Raw genomic sequence first — 22,664 nt, 5'->3', positions numbered from 1 at the left:
CTATCACTGAAAAGGTTCCTCTAATTAGAGAAAATTAAACACATACATGTGAAAATTCATATATAACTATAATGATCTAGGCAGAAAAGTGCTCAAACACTTTTATGGAAAAAGATTAAAACAAATGAAAAAAATAGTAACAAAATAGAAACAATCACACAAGGTGCTGGTTAGATGCTGAGTGATAACACAATCTTCATATCACAATAACTCGCATTAGAAACAAAAACGTGAAAGTTAGAAAACAATGTCAGGACATGACGTTATAAAACCCTAACTTATATCATCAATACATATCTATTGATTATATATTAAATGATGCTAAATACAAAATATGTTCAACAAAATCATAAAGTTCAGTTAGTGTAAGCTATAAAACAAATATAAAGTATATTCTCATCATACAGTATTACACTTGATTAATGTCAAAAGTCCAAATCACTGTTAAAAACTCAGACTATAATATACCAAGCACACAAAATGAATAGAAGGATTATGTGAATGTATATAGGTATACTGCAATTCTATTTCAAACTGAAACAAAAATGTAATTTTATTAAAAGTAATAATTTGAGTCTTGTTCACACCCCATCACCAACAAAAAATTAAGAAGCCCCAGCTAACCATCATGCCTTTAACAAAGTGTTTATAGGGATATTGGGTTTCCCAAAACCACTCAAAAGTTCAACTCAACCAATCCTAACCTCTGCTAGATTTCTCTGATAAATATCTTCAAAATCTGAACTGTCATTGGTCATGTTTGCAAGACCATTAACCAATGAATGCAAAGTATCTTTGAGAGGGCTGTTTTCATTGGCTGATTCTGGTGAGGAAGGTTCCTCAACTTCAGGAATGTCCGACAATTCAGAGCAACTACTGTCATAAAATGCATCTGGAAAACTGGGTGGCACTATTGCCTTCTGTGAAAAAAATGGTTGATAGAGTCACTTCATATGTCATAATGTTTGCAATGTTCAGTCTCCTTAAATTATTCTTACCATTTTCTTTCACTCATTGGCTCATTTCGATAAATGCTTTTTAAAGTTAAATCTTGCTTATTACCATTTGTCTATATACCAAATGAACCAAAATCTACATTCATAAATATAATAATAAAATTTAAACATCACAACTGTTCCCAAATTCTGTTCCAAAAACCTACCTTTAATATTTTCTCCAACCTTTTTGATAACATCAACTTTTGACCTTGACCATCATTAAGGATTGTTAGTAATTACATAGAAAAATAAATGAATTCATGAAAATGAATATCAATAAACAGCTTTATGTTATGGCTCATTTTCCAAAGCTTCAAATCCAAAATTAACCATATAAAAGCCTGCTTAATTACAATTACCAAAGTCACATGACTAAATGACCTATCACATGACACCTCAAGTAACCTGTGAAATGAATGACATATAATATTCCTAGGTCACATGACACGACATACCTGCTCATATACTTTGTCTATTTCTTTAAAGGCAGAATCGATCATGTCATCAGTACTGCTACCATGTAATGGAGATTTCTGAAAGTAAAATCATTATTGCTTTAAAATAAAAATGAAGATTTATTGTGTAGAGAAGAGAATCAATAAAACCTGACATGTGAACAGTTTTACAGGACAACAATGGTGAACAATAATTGAAGCCTACCACTGTCATAGACACTGGGGTACATCAAGCATGATGTATCAAACTAAATTTATTCTAAAAGTAAAATAAGGGGTTGCATGTACTTTATCTGTTTGACAGAAATTACATTATTTCCATACAAATCTGTTTGTCTGCCTGTTGATGTGACAACAATATTTGGTTTATTACAATGAGACATTATAGTATAATGATGTTTATAGTGACATAACAATGATTATTTCCATGTTACTGATCGTATTGTCTGGCAATACTGACCTGATTTATATTATATAAACTTTTCAATAATTTCTGTCTGTCATTACAAGTCTAACAATTAATTTTAAGGCCACTATGGTTTGAACGAAAGCCCCCTATTATTACCAAATAAAGTATTTTGTTATCTTTTATTCTTTTTACAATTAGAAGGCCCCCAGTATTTTGTTTAAGTTTCCCTGAAAAGCAACCAGTCATACCATTATATAGCCAAAATTGTATATGGCATACAAAAAGGTTGATATGTTCTTAGCTAGGTTTGAGTCCATAACCTTCAAAATGCAGCACATTATCATTAAAGCTAACAAGGCACAAGATAGGTAGATGCTACTTAGAACAACATAATCTATAGCACCAATTTTAAACTTAAACTGATAATTGCTAACAAAAGATCATTGTCCATTCAAGTCTATGGTCAGTATTGCCAAACAATGATAAAAATCCTGATGTATAATATATACAAACCCTGACTTTTTGTGTGGCCTCTGATGCCAGTGATTTTGATACACCAACTGTAAGCTCCTTGACAATATTTTGAGGAAGTCGAACCATTTGGGAGCTAGCTGACTCCACCTTCTCTTTTGATACAGTACGTACGCTCAGTTGCTTTGGCACAAAACCTTTAAAATCCTCTGATGTTAAAATGGAATGATCATCTGTAACAGAAATTTTTCTAGTTTTGAAATTATTGACATTATTTCTAAACATTTTGAAATCAAACATTGTCTGACCATCAAATGATATAGAGCCAAATCTATATTCTACCATATTAATACATAATCTACAGTGATCCACATGACAGAACTACAACTTTAAAAGATTTTTTTATAAACCAATTTGAATAATTATAATAATGCTAAAAAGAATGGGTTCACACGCTCTTCATATTATTCTAATACACACCGTCAAGTTTTGTTTAATCTTTCAATGTTTAATTTTCAGAATTCTTATAATCTAATCATTCTCAGGAAAAGCAAGTGACAGATGGATGGACAAAGTCGCAACTACTTGTACATGCTCTCCCTTATGGTAGCAGAATTAACGTGTTTTTTCAGTGTTACTTAATGAGGAGAATAATTTATATCAATCAATTGATTATATATTGGTAAGTCTGTTATATAGTCAAGAATCCTAACATTAGAATTCCCTTCTCATCTATACCACAAACATGCAATAACTTTGTGAATTTCTGTGAAAACTTCATAAACAGGCTAACAATTCTTGGTTAACATGGTACAAAAACTTACTCTTACATTACACAAACACTTACTAGTTGCACCATGAACATGTTTTATTTTCTGACCATCTGCATAAACATTATATCCCGAAACAGAAGCACCATTTGAAAATCCAGAAGTATCTATGGTAACAGGTAACCATGTTAACAAAATACTGCCTTCCTGTGGACCTGACTCCACTTGAACACTGACAGGAGGGTCTGGTACACCTGAAATAATATCATGATAACACTTGTCTCCTTACACTGTTATCTTCTATATAACAATTATCTCATAATCTTTATCATTTAACACATACACTGTGTACTTTTATATAATGTTTATCATTTAACACTAACACTGTGTACTTTTATATAATGTTTATCAGTTAACACTAACACTGTGTACTTTTATATAATGTTTATCATTTTACACTAACACTGTGTACTTTTATATAATGTTTATCATTTAACACTAACACTGTGGACTTTTATATAATGTTTATCATTTAACACTAACACTGTGTACTTTTATATAATGTTTATCATTTAACACTAACACTGTGTACTTTTATATAATGTTTATCATTTAACACTTACACTGTGTACTTTTATATAATGTTTATCATTTAACACTAACACTGTGGACTTTTATATAATGTTTATCATTTAACACTAACACTGTGTACTTTTATATAATGTTTATCATTTAACTCTAACACTGTGGACTTTTATATAATGTTTATCATTTAACACTAACACTGTGGACTTTTATATAATCTGTATCATTTAACACTAACACTGTGGACTTTTATATAATGTTTATCATTTAACACTAACACTGTGCACTTTTATATAATCTGTATCATTTAACACTTACACTGTGGACTTTTATAAGACAATAAACAAAACACAGCATGGTCAGACTTGGGTTGGTGTAGCATAAACATGCAGGCAGGCGACCAATTATTTTTGTTAATACATATTATTAAACATTAACCTATTTAATGATCAACATTATTTTTTCAACCAAAAACAAGGCATTTCTCTAAATCACCGATAGCTCCGCCCTTTCGCTACACCTTGTCAAGTTTCTAACATTTTGCATTTAGATAAGCTAAATAAATGGCCCTTTCAACATACAATCAGGCACATTTTTACTGAAATGTCACAGAAATTATACCTTTATCTACAGTAATTACATGTAGGTAAAAACAATGGAGTTAATGAAATGTGTACATCCTTTTAAAATAAATAGAAAATGTGAGAAAAATTAGAGATTATTAATTGATACAAATTCGTTATAAGCTTAAAGTTATTCACTAACATTTAAAATCCCTATTGATTTGCTCATTTGAAAAACAGTTCATTTTTTTTTCTATGTGTCAATTTTGGTTAACATGTGGAGGGGGTTAGTTTATAATGAGTTTTCCAGCCAAAAATGTAATCATTGTATTCTTAATATCAAGGATTGTTAATGCAGTTAATTCCTATCAAGTGACAGAAAATAATTTTTTGGTTACTTTTTCTAGAAAATAAAAAGTTAAAACAGTCAGCAATTTATAACAGACATTTTTCTTAGAGTTAAAAGGATATAAAAAAGTTACTATGTAATCATTTGTCTCTGCGTGCCCCACATGTATTATCTATGTAATAAATCAATTGATTGTATCCTCACATTTAGAAGGCATTGTTTTGCTAACCTTTATATTTTACAATTCAGAGTGCAAACCACACCTCTAGCTCCTCCCTAATATAATGCATTACTGAAATTTTTTAGACTGGTTAGACGACAGATTAAGTAAGTTTTATTTAGTTAGTACACATTAACCAAAGTTAGACTTAGCAGAAATTTGAAAAATACTACAATGTGATTGGACAAAAAATAATGTTGATCATTAATACAATATTGCTGCTAACATCCCATGACTTGAAAATATAATATCTACAGCTCATTCTTTACATTATTTTGCATTTCTATAACCACTGATTACTGGGGTCCTAAATGCTCATTCATTTAATTGCACATTAATGGTATTTGTTTTTTTTCTTCACCATTCTAAATGAAAAATGAAATTTTCCCTCTATCTCTATTAATTTATTTGCACTAACATGGCTGGTCAATTATCTATATCAAATTTTTCTTGATGAACATTTTGGATACATACAATAAAATGTTATCATTTTGTTAATGATAGAGCTTCCTGTTCACTAGAAATGTTAAAGATCTGACATCTGACACATGACATTTAAATGCTATTTGTTGACATTTCATTTCAATCAAAATATAGAATTTGATCAGGTGTGCATGACAGACAAACCAACAATTATTTTGACTTATTATCTCAATAGTTATATCTATAAATTTTAAGTTGAATTGCTAAAGGAAAAGTCAAAAGTTATTCATTTTAGGAGTTAAGGTCACCCTATCATCCAAAGTCATCCATTTGAAAGTCACAAACTAAAGTGTTCCTGTTCTCCAAATTTTTTTTTTAAATGTGAAGTTTGTTGGATATAAGCTCATGCCACCATTGTAAAGCTCATATGGCAACTTTCCAGTTTTACTGGTTGACAAAGACCATTATTTCATGTATAAGCAGACACCTGAATAGAACCTCCGACCTGTAAGCTAGCTAGATAGCTTATGATTCATGTAATTTTAAAAGTGGCCAAAAGCTAATGCTACATGCCTATTAATTTTACACCATATAAAAATATACTTTCAGTTCCTGCCCAAGAGACTGGAACCATTTGTTAAACTTTTAAAAAGGGCCACCTAAGAATAATTCCTGTTAAGTCTGGTCAAAATCGACATTGTTGATGGTTTAAAGAAATTATGGATGATAACACACCTCAGACATCCTGCAATCACAAACACTCAATAAGTGGTAAGGGGAGCCAAAAATTGAACAACTGACAGTATAGCACATATAAAAAATTTTAAAATGATGTTGGTAGATGCTTGCAACATAAATAAACTATAAGTAATGTATTTACCCCCACGGGCTGTTTTAAATTCAATAGTTGATGAGATTTTCTCTGGTTTAATATTATCGTCAAGTTTACCATGAAGATTTCTCGCCTGTATTTTAACAGTATGAGATGTAGCTGGACTCAAACCTGAAATAAATTACGAGAAAAGTTTTTTCTAAGAATAGAAAAGAAAATTATGTTAAGACACAATTAACCCTTAGCATACATATTATAATTATTCTTTCATTTGTTTGATTTTTGTTTATCGAGGCAGATTATTTTCTTCTTTTTTTTTTAACAAACATGAAAATTTCCTCCATAAAGTAGCAGGCCTCCAGATTCTGCCAATTTTCATGAAAATTTTGAAAATGTATTTTAAATTACAATGTTGTAAAGTGAACAAAGAAAGTAATTTACGTATTTCAAATTGCACATACACAGCACATAATTATATTACCAAAAAGCTGTCAAAACATGCAAGAATAGTCATTACTACTTTAGTCATGTAGTGATAAATACCACAAATTCAGCCATTATACGCATATGACATGTAAAATATAACTTGTATCCCTTTTCTTAAACTCTAAGTGTATTTTTCTCAAGTTTTATTTTTTTCTTGAAATATTTTGGCTCATCTGGAGGCATGCAGCAAACATACCCTGTAGAACATTATTTCTACCTAACTCAGGCAGAATCATACAGATCTAACAGATTATAAGCAAAAAATTAGAGCTAATAGACATATAAATAAAATCTGCAGACAATAAACAAATATATTTTTTTCAATAACTACAGTCAGACATTTTAGTCTGGTAGTTATGTCTGCTGAATGATCACTGGGATAAGGATAACTTCTAAAAGAATTGAGGATGGAAAATATAATAATGAAATAATTAAGCCAATCTTCAATTTTGAAAACATTTTTAAGAATTCAAAATCCTAAATAGAAATTCATCATAAAATCTATGAACTATGAATTATGAACTATGGAATAAAAACAAAAGCCATGCACTACAGAGCTCTAGACAAGCTAATATTGTGAGTGATGAATTGTGAATTAACTAATCCTATACTAATCAAAAAGATTGATAAACATCACACCTTACTATTGATATACTACTACAAATAAATCAATGTTGTTTTTTAAATGTACATTTACTCACAATCATCTTGTTGTTGTGATCATCTAAATCATTTAAACTTCACAAGCTTGCCACAGATGTTTTTTTCACATGCTTGCCTTACAAATTTTATCTTCACAAGTTAACTGTTAACATTAACCTTCACAAGTTTACCATAAACATTAACTTTCACATGCTTGACTTGACTTATAGACATTTAACCTTCATAAGCTTACCATAGATATTTTACCTTCACACGCTTGACTGAGACATTTAACCTTCACAAGCTTACCATAGATCTTTTCACATGCTTGCCTAAGTCATTTTACCTTCACAAGCTTAACCCAGACTTTTGACCTTCACATGCTTGCCTAAGTCATTTTACCTTCACATGCTTGCATAAGTCATTTTACCTTCACAAGCTTAACCCAGACTTTTGACCTTCACACGCTTGCCTAAGTCATTTTACCTTCACACGCTTGCATAAGTCATTTTACCTTCACAAGCTTAACCCACATGCTTGTTGTAACATTTGTTATTTGTAGTTTCTGTAAATATACTGTTTCCTTTCTTTATAATTGTTGTTGTCTATAACAATTAATTATTGAAAACTTAAACAATTAATTATTGCAAAACTATTACTGCTGAATGTTTTTATCTTATATTCTCATATTCTATTCTATGCAAACTTAAAAAGTAAATTATTGACCATTTGTCTGCTGGCAGGAATAGATTATATATCAATGTTACCAGTACAGACTTAGATAATCCAGCACAAATATCTGTACTGATCACTAGTAAGTTAAAATATATTTTGAAATTTTCCTTAATTAATGGTTTTGTCCAGATTAAAAGATGGTCAAGTCCATTTAAGATATTCAGCATGGTAGAGTTAATGAAATGCACACATCATGAAAAAGGTAAAAGAGGAAGTGACAAGATAAAACTGGACTCATATGGATTAACTTCCACATTTCCCTTAAAACCATTTTCTAAATTTTCATAAAATATAGCATAATTTGGCAGCATGCAGAGCAGCTCAAATCTTTACATTGGGTCCTATAGTTCCTGATAAACTTGAGAAGGAATTTTAGAATTTGTTGACAACTGCCACATTACTTTAGAGGGAATGATCACAACATCATGTATTTTAACTATTTCCTATAATAATATTAAAGAAAGAAACAATTAATACTAATTCTTATGCTTTGAATGCAGGTACATCAGGTACATTTTTACACACAATTTATATATTTATATTTCATAATATAGAACACAAAGTAAAGTAAATGAGGACTTGTACCTGTAAGTGTATGTGTGTAAAGCCCAGGTTTCACCACGCGTATTTCTACATTGTTAACATAAACAGCGTGATGCAGACTACTATCTCCCGGAGTCCATGATATGACAGCCGAGTTTGCCGTTACTTCACCAATACGGAGATCAAATGGTGTTGGGATCACATCTGTGAGAAGGTATTTCAACAGGTTTTGTTAGATTTTTGTGATGGATATATATTTTCAACAACACACACACACACAAACACACACACACACATGACTGATAAGTTGGTAAAATCACTTTCAAATGGTTTTATGTTAAATTTTGTAAACATAGTGTGCAAAAAAACAACTTTTTAAATTCTGTAGAAAAAGTAAGGACAATCAAAAGTTGTATTAAACTCTGCACAATTTTAAATTAACATGAATATGGGTATGTATGTGGAAAAATAGTTCTTCCTGACATTTACTTATCATTTCAAAATGAAATGTGTGTATTTCTTTCACACACTGTTCATTTGAATATATTTAAGTAAGCCTCATCACTAAAGCTGTACAAGTATAACCCATTTTCCTCATATAAAGTATTTTACATTATCATATGATGATGATGAGGTAATTCAATATGATCTTTCAATATTAAGTTTGAGTAGCAATGGTATTCCGTATCGACACGGCAAACAATTCTACCTATATATTGCTGCCATAGCAACACTTATGAATAATGTAATGTACAGCTGCATTAAAATAAACCCAAAACCCTCAAATACTAAAAGAACTATATGCAATAAAATCTATGAAAATACAATGTTTTGTTATCAGCTAGAAACTCTACAATCCTTTCCTTTCAACCATTACAAATTCTCTCCCTTTGATGATAAAACTAAACAAACAACCCTTGATATTAACATAAATTATCTCCCTTTGTAAATGTTTTTTTTGTATAACGTGCTATTAGATATAAGAAAAGGAATTAATCACACACTAGCAATGAATGAGTGAGTTTGGTTCCTGTTATTACTATTGTTTGATTGTGCGAAAAAATCTGGTTGGAAAATAATTTCTTTTACCTGTCTCCATATTAAAATATCTATCTATAATATAAACAAATATCTTGTTTTACAAACTTGACTCTAACTTCAGTTGCCATGGTAAAGTGTGCATGAGTGAAGCCTGTTATTTATCATAGATACATAATTTATATTTAATCATGTTTCTCAAGTTTACGACCCTATAAAATAACATCATTCTGATAAAATATAACAAAATTAACTGCCTTCAATCAATAAACTGGTTGATATTTCACACAAGCCACTGAAATATATCAGACCATTTATAATATCAATGTTAGCAATCAAATAAAAGGTTTAAAATTATGTATGCATATAATAAGCCCAAATTTGTTTGAATAATCAAAAATATTCTTTAAATTACCAATGAGACCCATACACAAATCTTGCCTGAAACATGTTTTATATAAATAATCCTTTTGATATTTAGTGACCCCAAGGGAAAAGCATTTCTTACCCTTTGTGAATGATTCATATAATTTTTGTAGAGGTCAACTAAGCAATGATACATGCAAAATATCTAACCTTTGGGCATTTCAGTTTTACATAGGAATATTTAAATCTGGTTTCCTACAATTGTTAGTCTATATAAACTAGATGACCCCCACAGGGTGGGATCACTTGACCAAAAACAAACCTAACACACACACAAAAAGAAGAAAACGAAGGTCATAATGACCTTGACCTTTTGACAAAACAAATATAGCAGGTAGGACTATCACAATGTATCTACATACAATGTTTGAAGTTCCTAAATCAGAATACTGTGTTTAATTTGTTAATCAACAGTAATGTTAATGATAGATCACAGAATTAAAACAAGTGATTTTATCAAAATTTGACAATAAAGGTCAATGTCATATCTAAATAATGTGTAATAAACATTAAAATAAAGTTTTCTTATGTTGTATATGTTGTATTCATGTATTATATAATGAAGGTGTTATTTGCAGACTGATAGTCTTATAAACTGGACAGCAAGCATGACTATTCTATGTGCTTGACAGAAAATTAACAGACTGGATAAAGTAGGAATTAATTCAGTAAAAATCCATGCTGCTAGTGAACTCTTACTAAGATCTCAAAGACAATGTAAAGGTTCAATAAAGTATTACTTCATGGTTGATGAAATATGAAGTTGCAATCAAAATTTTAAGTGTTATAAGGGCCTAGGTGAGTAGGTAATCCCTACTAAAACCTGAAAATAAAATACAAGACATACCTTTTCCTACCAGGATTGTACACTGGTTGTCATGTGACTGTCCAAGGGAGCTAATACATCGTACACTAACCCGATGAATCTGAAAACCACAATATAAAACTGATGCTTCTTTTTATTTTTCAAATGGCTATTTGTGATCCCTCAACCATACAAGATGTCCATCTTTTATTATTACACATGGTCTGATTTTTTTTGGTTTATTTAAACTTTAACTGAAAATAATTTTCCTGAACTCGAACTTCTGCTACATAATCTTCAACATGTGTATAAAATTGTTATTGTTCTTCATTTTGAACGGTAAAAATACAAACAGCCAGAATTATTCTTATTATAGAATGGTTTACAAGCAGCCAGAATTATTCTTATTATACAATGGTTTACAAGCAGCCAGAATTATTCTTATTATAGAATGGTTTACAAACAGCCAGAATTATTCTTATTATAGAATGGTTTTCAAACAGCCAGAATAATTCTTATTATAGAATGGTTTTCAAACAGCCAGAATTATTCTTATTATAGAATGGTTTTCAAACAGCCAGAATTATTCTTATTATAGAATGGTTTACAAGCAGCCAGAATTATTCTTATGATAGAATGGTTTAAAGGCAATATAAGAGCACCCAGACTTACCTTACGAGATTCTACATTTTCTAACAATGCTTTAGTTCTTTCATTTCCTCTGATTGCAGTTTTAAAGTCCCCGTCTAAGAACACATGATATGAGCGTATTTCAGCTTTGTCAGAATTGTCAGGTGGGGACCAACTGACAAGAATACTGTTGGCAAGTTGGCGTTCAAGTTGTAAATTTTTTGGAAAAGGAGCACCTGTTAAAATTAGAGCAATATTAATTAATTGTTAACTGAAATTCATGTGATAAATAAACAATATCAAAAATAAATATTGCACAATTATTTTCACCGGTTCCATTTTACAACATAATGGCACAGCAGTATGCTTGATTGCATATAAAGAGTTGTGTATAAAAAGCAAAATTAAACAAACACGCAAACAAATTAATAATTCAGTCTTTCTCCTTTCCCAACCACCAAAAATATAAATTATATATAAATAAAAACCCAGCAGAATTTCATAACTCCACTGAGACCAAATAATGATGTCTGCCCATTCAACTAGAACTATCACTTAATTACAAAAGGTGATTAGTTACTCCCAAACAGCACTTTGATGCAGTAAAGGAGGTACAGTATTATTTCTATATTTTCTGAACTAATAAAATTATAAAGTCATAAAACTTTGCTGTTTTCAAGATTTCAACCAATTCTTATCATAGACTGGAAGGTATATATAACTACATACCATCAGAGCTCTAGTCATTGTTGTTTCTAAGGAAATGATTTTAAAGCCTGTTTCTTACATAACTGTATGTTTACTCAGTAACCCACAGGGTGCAGGTCATTTGTTACCAAAAGAACATGATTTATGTAAAATAAATTTGAAAATTTGGCAATTCTACCTGGCTAATATCTAAGCTCTAGGATATGAAATTTCAGAGATTTTTACATGTTTTCCTATTCAAGTCTATGCAAATTAAGTGACCCTCAGGGTAGGAACACTTTTTCACCAAACATTAGCCATGGCTTATTCCTTTTCAAGTTACAACAGATTTACACTAAGTGTCCCTGTGGCCTTGACAACTGACCTATGACCTTTTAACAGATATGATTTTAAGTACTGACAATGAGCAACATCCCTACCAAATTGCACAAACCTTAGATTCATGACAAGCTACCTAAGGACAAGTATTTACATTATAAAAGTGTGGATGTGACCTTTGACTTAATTATCTCATAATGAAAAGAGGTCATCTACTGGTCATGGGCAATATCCATTCCAAGTTTAACAAACCTTATGTCTTCAGAAGTTATTGAGGATTTTACAATACATTTCAAAGTGACCTTGACATAATGACCTCAAAATCAAAAAGGGGTCATCTACTGACTATGGGCAATGTTCCTATACAGTTCCAAAAACCTAGGCTTCTTCTTCCTAAGTATTGATTGATTGGACAAGGAATTTCAAGTGTGTGCTACTGTGACCTAGACCTTTGACCTCAAAATAAATAGCGGTTATCTTCTGGCTACCACAATTCTCCTTATCAAGAATGAAGACAGCACACCTTATAGTTATTGAGCAGAAAGCAATGTTGCTAACAAATGGACAAATTGATGCTAAAACATTTCTGAATAAACCATAAAAATCTTTTGTTTAATTTTCAAGCTCATGTTGGTATTGACAGAGTGACAGACAATGGCATTATCATAATACAACTAAATTTACCTTTCTGTAAATAAAAAATATGGGACTAGAAAAGAAAGAAATACATTTATTTCATCCAACACTCTTATCAATTCCCAGTATCTATATTTTCAAGTTTTTTAATGAATGGTTCTGGAGTTATGATTCTGACAAGCATATAAAGATCAACTAACTACAGGGTTAAAGTGTGGTTGTCAGAATTTTGTCTGACTAATAGTGAAGTCTTCTACAGAAATAATACCGTACATACCAGTATGAACATTTGCTAGAGTATCTCTATGTTTTGATTGGCTAATATCTTCATCTTCTTCTATAATATCATCAAGGTCACTTAAAGGTTCAGTCTTCAACTGAGAACTTGTATCTGCAATAACATAAACATTTGCTACAAGGAAACACATTTCTGTTGTGTGTGCTGTAATTGTCAGCATTTATATCAATGATTTGTTTCAGTGTTAACATTATGCTGTACTTTATAATGGTGTTGATTTACTGAAATATTTCATGATAAACAACATACCACATCTTTCTAACACCAAACTAACCACTATCTCATGCTGATATCTGTTATAGACATATACCCTTACAAGAAAAAAATATCACATTCTAGTAGAACATGTATGTAATGTAATATAAAAGTATGACTGAATGCAGCTATTTATTTCTTCTAATAAAGGCATAAAGTTACTGTACATATAGTTAAAAGAGGTATTTGTTTTATATCAAATATCATTTACCTGGTATAAGGTCATCATTTTTATCAAGTTCATCACCACTGTCAATGTCAAGGTCAGGAACAGCTATACTGTTAGCAGCAGTACTATTTTCTTCTTGACCAGCCAATGCCATGGCAGCATGGAAATCTGGCAAGTCTTCATCTAGTAAAAATAAAATATTAACATACAGACATACTTCAAAATTCTGTCATAAACATCTAAAGGCTTGAAATCACATTGATTTAGGATAATGCAAGAGGCCAGCAAACTGTCTCATCAATGTAGAAATATATTTAATGCCAGATATTACCTGATTACTAGATTTATTTCACACCTTATGTAACCCCTGAATTTTTAGCGTTTGAACTATGCCGTGTTCTATTAGAAATCATTTCTAGAGCCAACCTTAGCTAAGGTGTATGAGCATTATACTGAAGTTAGGGTTATAATGAGGTGAGTTATAATGGGTTGGCATTGTATCATATACTTTAGCTATTAATTATCATATATCATATTGTTATATTATACAAAAACATACCGGAGACTTTCTCAATAAAGTTTGAAGGTACCAATCCCCGCCTGCCATCTATCAGCTCTCCCTCAAAGAAACCATCCTTCAATAAAAGATATGAGGTTTTAAACAAATGTATTCATGAACAATGAGTTAGTATTTTCAATTTCCTGTCTTGAGGAAATATGAAATAATAAAGTTTTTCATTCAAAATAATTTACTTTTACAGCCTCCGTTTATTGAATCACTTGGGTAACAAAAAATGTTTAATCTCAACTATGACAGGAAGAACATAACTTAAATATATATTTGTATTTCTAGAATGAAAACCTAGAAAGTTGAATTTGGCCTGTAAATGAATATAACTCACTGAAGACATAGACTTTACCTCATCCATTTCACCATAGATAAGTACATAATCTCCAGCCTGTAGAGGTAATTCCGCCTCCGGATTCTCATTGGGGGAGTATTTGTATGGGTCATAACTATATTTAGCACAATAAACTTGAATTGGTCCTTTCTTAGCAAGAACAGATAAACGACTGTCACCAATTGATATCTCAGAGACTTCAGGCTCTCCTCTTTGATCTCCCCTGCTCTCCATCCCAGAATCTTCTCCTTTATCTGTAAACAAATATACCAAAATATTATAATTATACTACCTGATAATAAATCATAATAATATACAACTTAACCTGAATCTTCCCCATGTGACATGTGCAGACCAAGATCTGCCAGCAACTCGTGATCATGATCACTGTTCACATTATTCATACTTGTTTTAAAATCTTCCCTGAAAATGATAAATGGCTTTGTCCAGATTGATATTTAAAAGTTAATATCCAAATGTGATTATGATAAAACTAAACCAAATTAGGGATCAATAAAATTAATGTAAAAATGTAAAATAAAAGAGAAATATACAAACAAGTAAAAACAACAGCTTTTCACAAACAATGCAGTGCAGTGCAATACTGGTATCATGTTGTCTGATTCAATAACTCAACCCATATATAAATGTGGAAATTGACTTTAAAGAATCTGTATGAGAGTCCACACATAACAAGGAAGGAATCATGCCAGGAAAGTGACATTATTTTGAAATAAAGAGAAAAATGTAACTTAGAGGGAGGGGTGAAGTTAAAAGTTTATTTCTATTCTTCCAGTATAGTTTCACTAAAATCTACCCTGTGGTTGAGAAAAAATCTTGCTAAATAAAAGATGTGCTTTAAAATGTTTTTCTATTGTTAGCTCTGCTGGCCATCTTATTTCCCGGACAGAAATCATTTGAGCAATTATTTTGGAGAGCCATCAAAAGATCATTCCAGAATACTTCCATTATAATTGACCATGGAGATTTAGTAGAAGATGCTATTTAAGTAAAATGTTAACAAAGGACGCTGCAAACAAAGAGATCACAATAGCTCACCTTAAAGGCGTTTGGAGAGTTTTCACAAAGACATAATGGCAAAATAAGATGGTCAATGTTTTATGTAATGATTGTTTTAAAAGCTTTAATAAAACAATAGCAGAATGCATTCTGTCAACACTTATTGATTCTTTTCCATTAAGAACCAGTGAAGGATATAATTTTATAAATATTCAAAAGAATTTTTACATTTTATGCCTGAATATTTTTTTGAAATTACATAGATTTATATTATTCTTTGTCTTTTTTTCCTTGTCTTGCTAATGCTTAAATCTTAGAACTGTTAAATAGAATTTCTTTAAACTTGGCATCTTGTTAAAAAAAATATGATAACAAACATTTTAAGTGAAAAAAAATTGGGTGTCACCATTCTTGTTTTTGAGTTATCTGCCCTTGAATTGGACCTTTTCGCTTTATTCGAGGACAGATAATTCACAATTAAAATAAAGAATACCATATTTTTTTCTTATTTTCAAGCAGCTTACTTCAGTATGAGGCATTGTGCAAAAGTTCAAGAACAAATTAATAACAAATAATTTTTTTCCCTTCTCAAAACCTGTGTACATTTGTATTTCTAAAAAAAAAAATATTCAAGTTGAAAAATTGTAAGTTAACAGAAATAATGAATCTACCCATGCGACCAGTGCAGACCAAGATCATTTGGCACATTCCCTTCACCTTATCATGATAAGTAGTGTTCGCTATTCATTCATGACCTACTTAAAAATGTTCTCTAAAAATTTTGCATGGTTTTTCATGGAGAATTCTATTTTAGATATTTAGCATATAATGTTTTACCCAGTAACCTATTTTTTTACCTTATGTGACCCATGTTAAAAATTGTTCAAGACATTATTGCATTAAACATTCTGACCAAGTTCCAATCTATTCTTGCTATCCTAATTGAAGCGATAATGCATTTTGATATAATTTAAAACTATTTTAATGCCTATAACTGCACGACAAACAAGAACATTTACAGTAGAACAAGCCATTTTATCTACTCTTCAAACTGTAAACAATAACATTTAATTTTGTAAATAAAAATTTCTTAACATGTTTTTAAATTTTTTTTTCCAAACAAATTTAATTTGGTCCAAATAATCTATATCCATTGTAGCTAATAAAATAGTGCATATTATAAAATGTTAGAGTAACAGAAGAATAGGCAGAAGAATAAGACAAAACACATCAAATGAAAACACAAAAACTAGAGATGTTTGTTAAACATGTATGCAATCCCCAGTAACCAGTTGGTTATATAACTATTAATTTTATCAACATTTAATTATAGTTTAATTATAGGTCATGTGCAGTCTCCAAACCAAATCTAAGATCTACAGGTCTGTGTTCTTTAATTTTTGTATCAGAAAAGCTGTTTGTGGTCAAGAACGCTGTGAACCTATTTAAATAATTAAACAAGAAAAGATGAAAACCATCACCATATGCCATAAAAATGACAATATGAACTTTAACATCTATATGAAATACTAGGCAAACTTGTCAACTGAAGAATTATTAAAGTGTATAAAGCTATATATCTGCTGCAAAAATTATTGTTTAAATTTTAAAAAAGAATACTTCCAAAATGTTTGTATGGAATAAATATTGTAGTAAACTGCTGTAAAAGTGAAAAGTGCATGCATGAAATCATTGCTAAACAGAAATAACTCTGCTTAAAATAGCAGAATAATATTTTGATCCGGAACATTTAATTCTGTTTACATACAATATTAATGTGTGTTAAATAACAGAGACATTCTATGTGACAACTCTTTCTAGAATCAACCATAATATTATGGCACAAATATTTTTTAATACTGTTGATAAATTTATAAAAACATTTCATAAGATATAGCTTTATACCCTTTATAATATCTAGAAATTTGAAAAGTATTTCTTTTTATGTTTTAGAAAATCAAACATATTTAGTTTACTAAATGCACAAGAAGAAATTCCCGTTTGTACCCACTAACAGAATCAGAGAGCTGAACAAACATTTAAAGCAGAAGAACAAAGTTTCTACAACTACAATCTATAACTAATTTTTGCACTATCACAACACTCATGCACTAGTCACCTGATTTACTACTGTCGTCTGAATCAGACTGATTCTCAAGTTCTTTCAATTTTTCAGCTATAGCTAATAATTCAGGGTCCTCAAAATCTGCCTTGTCTCCGTCTGGAGAAAAATTGTTAGACTGTGTCACATCATCATCATCTGCAAAACCTAAACCAGTCATCTCTACATCAGAAAGTAAAGTCAGAAAACCAGTCAAATTTACAAAATTAAAGTCTAAAATCTGTCAGTGTCAACAACAAAGTCTAAACCAGTCAAGGCAACTTCAGTTTCATTTTAACAAATGAAACCAATGCACACTTTATCAATCATGTCAAATCAACTCTATAAAAATCAAATTCTAAAACCAGCCCACTGTTTTTGGTTTGTACTGAAGCTATATGATGCCAAAGTAAAACATTGTTCTCCTCTTTATACCAACCAAAATTATTTAAAAAATTTAAAATAAAACCAGTAATATAAAAAATTTGAGTCAGTAAATATCTCTGTTAATGCTTAAATTCCATAAACATTCCATGTAACACAATTATAAATGGTATTTAGTTTCTTTCAATTCTAACTTATTATTAAATATTTCAATTTCATGTTAAATGAGATATTTATGTAACTCAAAACTTGATAATTACACAAACAGCATTAAATCACATGCATAATTATGGACAAAATTGTCAGCCAATAATCATTTAAGAACATAAACAAGATCAAGGCATTTTGAAAAAAAATAACTAAAAACTTCTACTGAAAACAAAGAAACAATAAAAAATGACCAGAAAAGAGGCTCAATATCTAATCAATATCTGGGATAATCAATCAATGCAAATGCTGTAATAATATAACATGTCAGGATTAAGAGTGATTATGCAAATGATAGTTGATAGCATGTAAATAGGGATGACCTTGATATTTTAACATTTTGACCAGCAAAATGGTGTGGCAGGGAAAAACTAAACAATAAAGATTAACCAACACTAACCACCAACTTGAAGCTGATAGATGTTCATCACAATATTTTCACTTTTTCTTCAAAAAGTAGGGTAAAAACTTGGTCACAATACCTCGAGAAAACTCTAATATGTAAGGTGCCCAATCACACAATAATAATATGTATATAGATTATAGCTTTTTGCTATGACAGTGATACAATAGATTACCCAAAGTATAACAACGTCCAAAGCTGGATCTTTCACTGGCCTTATATTAATAAGCATAGGAACTCATTTTTCACATTAAAGCTTGGCTATATTTTCCAGAAATTTTTTTTTTCTTAAAAATTCATGTCTCTTGTATGGAAATAATTGTATAGGGTGAATATAAAGAACTAACCTGTATCAGTACAAGTAGATTTTGTAGATTCTGTCTGTTCACTTAATACGCCATTGACACGTTTAGGGGTAGAATGTAACGGAGTAGAATGTAATGGCAGATGGCTCTGATTGGGCTTAATTACATCTGTAATTCATAAAATAGTGAAAATACAAAAACATTATCTAGATACCTTTATTGTGACCTAAAAATATGTTTTTATTGAATTGTTTCATAGTAACAAGAGTTCAAGTTAATGAAATGTTACCAGAGTTAAATGCTGAATTGTAACTGTAGCTCAAATTGGAAATCAATGTTGCCCAGTTACTTTAGTTCAAACACTCAGGTTCTCACTCATGCCTGAAATAATGTATAAAAGGGGCACCTGAGGTCTACCTCTACCAGTAAAGCTGGAAAGTCACTGTATGACCTTTTCTGTGTCTGTGAGACTTTAAATCTAACAGACAAAGAATCTTTACTTCAAAATTGTTTTCCAATCTTTTATTGGATTTCAGGATTTCAAAGTTGAACTGTACACCTTACGTTTTTTATTAGTTATTTTTTATTAGTAACTTTAACTAACAAAACATAATGTTTACAGTGACCAGTCTTCACATGCATTATGTTTTACTGAGTTTGAAATTACAGTAACTGTTAAAATAATGAACTATTACATAGTTTTATAAAAATTAAAAAAAAACAATGTTGCAATACTTTAGGGTTACAACTTTATTGAAGTCCAGGGTTACTAAAGTTCATGGTTATAACTTTACTAGCATTCCCAGTTACAATTTTACTAAAGACTGAAGTAACAATTTAACTTGGGTTCAAAGTAAAAAAATTTCCCAGCAATTTTAATGGAACATTATTTAGAGTTCAAGAAGGTTCAAGGTTAAAATTTCACTGGGCATCAAGGTTACAATTGTTCTGGGGTTTAAGGTTACCCTTTTCTATGTTCAAGGTCACAATTTCACTTCAATATTACAACTTTAATTATTAGACTTTCATTGGATTTAAGATGCAAATACCAGAGAAGCCAAAAAGTAGCCCAAATTATGTACATTTTAGTACATGTATATAAAGTATTTTTTATGTAAGGGAGAAAGAATAACTTTCACAAGAGTGTTCAGTGAAGTCAATAGCTAATCAACAAGATTACACCATAGAAGTTGTTTTATTGCCAACACTGTCTGAATAGAAATTGTTTTCCTCATAAAAGTGTTGTTGTTTAGATTATCTTCATGAATACTTACCCTCTAAATAACAGTATGTCACTCACACATAATGTAAAACATTTTAATGCCTGTTTTTGTCTATGACTATTGATATCTAGCAAGATTTACAGCTCCGACACCAAACTAAAGAAACAATCCTCAATAAATGTATGTCTGTAGGTCTAAACATTTCTTTACAACTAAACATTAGTTTCTGACTTGATTTTTGATCAATCCTGTCCTCCATACATAAATAACAACATCTATACCAGAATCCAACACTGGCCGGTTGGTATAAATAATATAAACATAATATTTCAGCCAATGAACAGCCTTTGTAAGAATTCTTTGCTTATGTTATTAAAAATATAAATATTTATACAGAAGATAGAGACAAACCTTGAGCAGGAGAATTTCCTTTGCTAGAGTTATGTCCCTTGTTTACAGCTGATGATGTCCCTATAGATGGCGATGGCACTTTAATTCCAGGTGATTTAATGCTTGATGCAGGTGATTTTGAGATGCCTGGTGATTTCCGTTGATTGTTAACTTGTGTCTGTGATGTAACAACTGGTGACTTTCTAGATGACCCTTGAATTACTGGACTGTGACGTGGTGACTGGTTAGGAGAAGATGTTGACGATGGGGCAAATTCTAAACTTTTACTAGTCTGAATTTCAGTATTACGAATGTTTTGTGATTTATGCGCAGCTTGTGTGCGAAGTAGTGTTAGTTCCTCTGTTAGTTGTTGTTGTTTAGAGGCATGATCTTGGCACTGATGTTCTAAACTATGTATTTTATCTTGTAATGATTTTATAGCAGTCTCATATTTTTCTCTTGCACTCTCTTGGACCTGTTATTAAAAAAAAAGAAATATAAGACATGTTAAGAAAAATTTAGATCCCATTTATTTACTCTTTCATGACTGTTTTTCAATGACATTTCATAAAGAAAACATTGTCAATTGTTCATTTTTATCTTCATGTATTGTATATCATTCTGCTTTTCTTAATATACATACAAACTTATTAAAACAAGTTGTATTATAAATGGATTCTTGGTTACTTCTGACTAAGAAAACTTATCATATAAAGGAGTAATAATTATGAATGTTTACAACATTCTCTCTGAACATGTCAATTGTTGTCGGATAATTACAGTCATTATATAGAGAACAGAAGTGTCATAAACTTGCTGGTAGCCCAGTCTGTAGTGGTTTACCCACTTATATAGCTGTGTAATCATTGATTTATTTATTATAGATCTCAGTAATTGATCCTACTTCTTTCTTTTTCCAGACCATAATGCAACAACAATATATGTGCTATATATATAGCTTTCTCCATAATTTTCAATATCAATGCTTTGATAAAATGCTGAAATTAACTACATGTATTTGGACAGGAAGTGGTCAGATATGCATCTTGTGGTAAAATTTGATATTCAAACAAAGATTGTAAGTGATCAAATTCTCACTGTTTATGAACACAGCTGCTACAGACAAGCTTTTTTTTCAAGTGATCAGTTTCTCACTTTTTATCAACTCAGTACATATAAATCTTTTGTAAATGATCAATTTCTCACTGTTTATCAACACAATACAGACATACCTTTTGTAAGTAATCAAGTTCTCGCTGTTTTGATCAATTTCTCTCTGTTTATCAACACAAAAGAAACATACCTTTTGTAAGTGATCAATTTCTCGCTGTTTATCAACACAATACAGACATACCTTTTGTAAGTAATCAAGTTCTCGCTGTTTTGATCAATTTCTCTCTGTTTATCAACACAAAAGAAACATACCTTTTGTAAGTGATCAATTTCTCGCTGTTTATCAACACAATACAGACATACCTTTTGTAAGTGATCAATTTCTCGCTGTTTATCAACACAATACAGACATACCTTTTGTAAGTGATCAATTTCTCGCTGTTTATCAACACAATACAGACATACCTTTTGTAAGTGATCAAGTCTGCTGTTTATCAACACAATAGAGACATACCTTTTGTAAGTGATCAATTTCTCGCTGTTTATCAACACAATAGAGACATACCTTTTGTAAGTGATCAATTTCTCACTGTTTATCAACACAATAGACATACCTTTTGTAAGTGATCAATTTCTCACTGTTTATCAACACAATAGAAACAAACCTTTTGTAAGTGATCAATTTCTCGCTATTTATCAACACAATAAACATACCTTTTGTAAGTGATCAATTTCTCGCTGTTTATCTTGAAGTTTGAGCACTGTGTCATGATAATCTTTTTCAACTTGTTTCAATTTCTCAGTAGAAAATTCCAAGTTCTGTGAAGAAAGAAAACAATCCTCAATTACAAA

The 22,664-nt window shown here is 30.5% G+C and overlaps 1 protein-coding gene across 1 annotated transcript in view; it reads right to left on the bottom strand.

Annotated features, from left to right (window-relative positions):
• Nucleotides 1–22,664, bottom strand: part of LOC132755244 (RIMS-binding protein 2-like) — a gene marked incomplete at its 5' end in the record, with an annotated part of 82,273 nt that overhangs the window by 9,756 nt on the left and 49,853 nt on the right. The window contains 16 exon segments of the mRNA XM_060746064.1: nucleotides 705–920; nucleotides 1,454–1,531; nucleotides 2,376–2,566; nucleotides 3,181–3,357; nucleotides 6,124–6,246; nucleotides 8,524–8,685; nucleotides 10,793–10,871; nucleotides 11,423–11,616; nucleotides 13,320–13,433; nucleotides 13,807–13,947; nucleotides 14,324–14,399; nucleotides 14,685–14,920; nucleotides 17,806–17,970; nucleotides 19,129–19,254; nucleotides 20,721–21,174; nucleotides 22,527–22,631. Coding sequence (XP_060602047.1) covers nucleotides 705–920; nucleotides 1,454–1,531; nucleotides 2,376–2,566; nucleotides 3,181–3,357; nucleotides 6,124–6,246; nucleotides 8,524–8,685; nucleotides 10,793–10,871; nucleotides 11,423–11,616; nucleotides 13,320–13,433; nucleotides 13,807–13,947; nucleotides 14,324–14,399; nucleotides 14,685–14,920; nucleotides 17,806–17,970; nucleotides 19,129–19,254; nucleotides 20,721–21,174; nucleotides 22,527–22,631 — 2,637 coding nt within the window.

The sequence above is a fragment of the Ruditapes philippinarum genome, unplaced genomic scaffold, assembly GCF_026571515.1.
Source record: "Ruditapes philippinarum isolate M1 unplaced genomic scaffold, ASM2657151v2 ctg1488_1_1_1_1, whole genome shotgun sequence".
In the NCBI taxonomy this organism is placed as follows: domain Eukaryota; kingdom Metazoa; phylum Mollusca; class Bivalvia; order Venerida; family Veneridae; genus Ruditapes; species Ruditapes philippinarum.
Note: the sequence above shows the minus strand (reverse complement) of the source record. Positions and strands in the feature narration are given on the sequence as shown.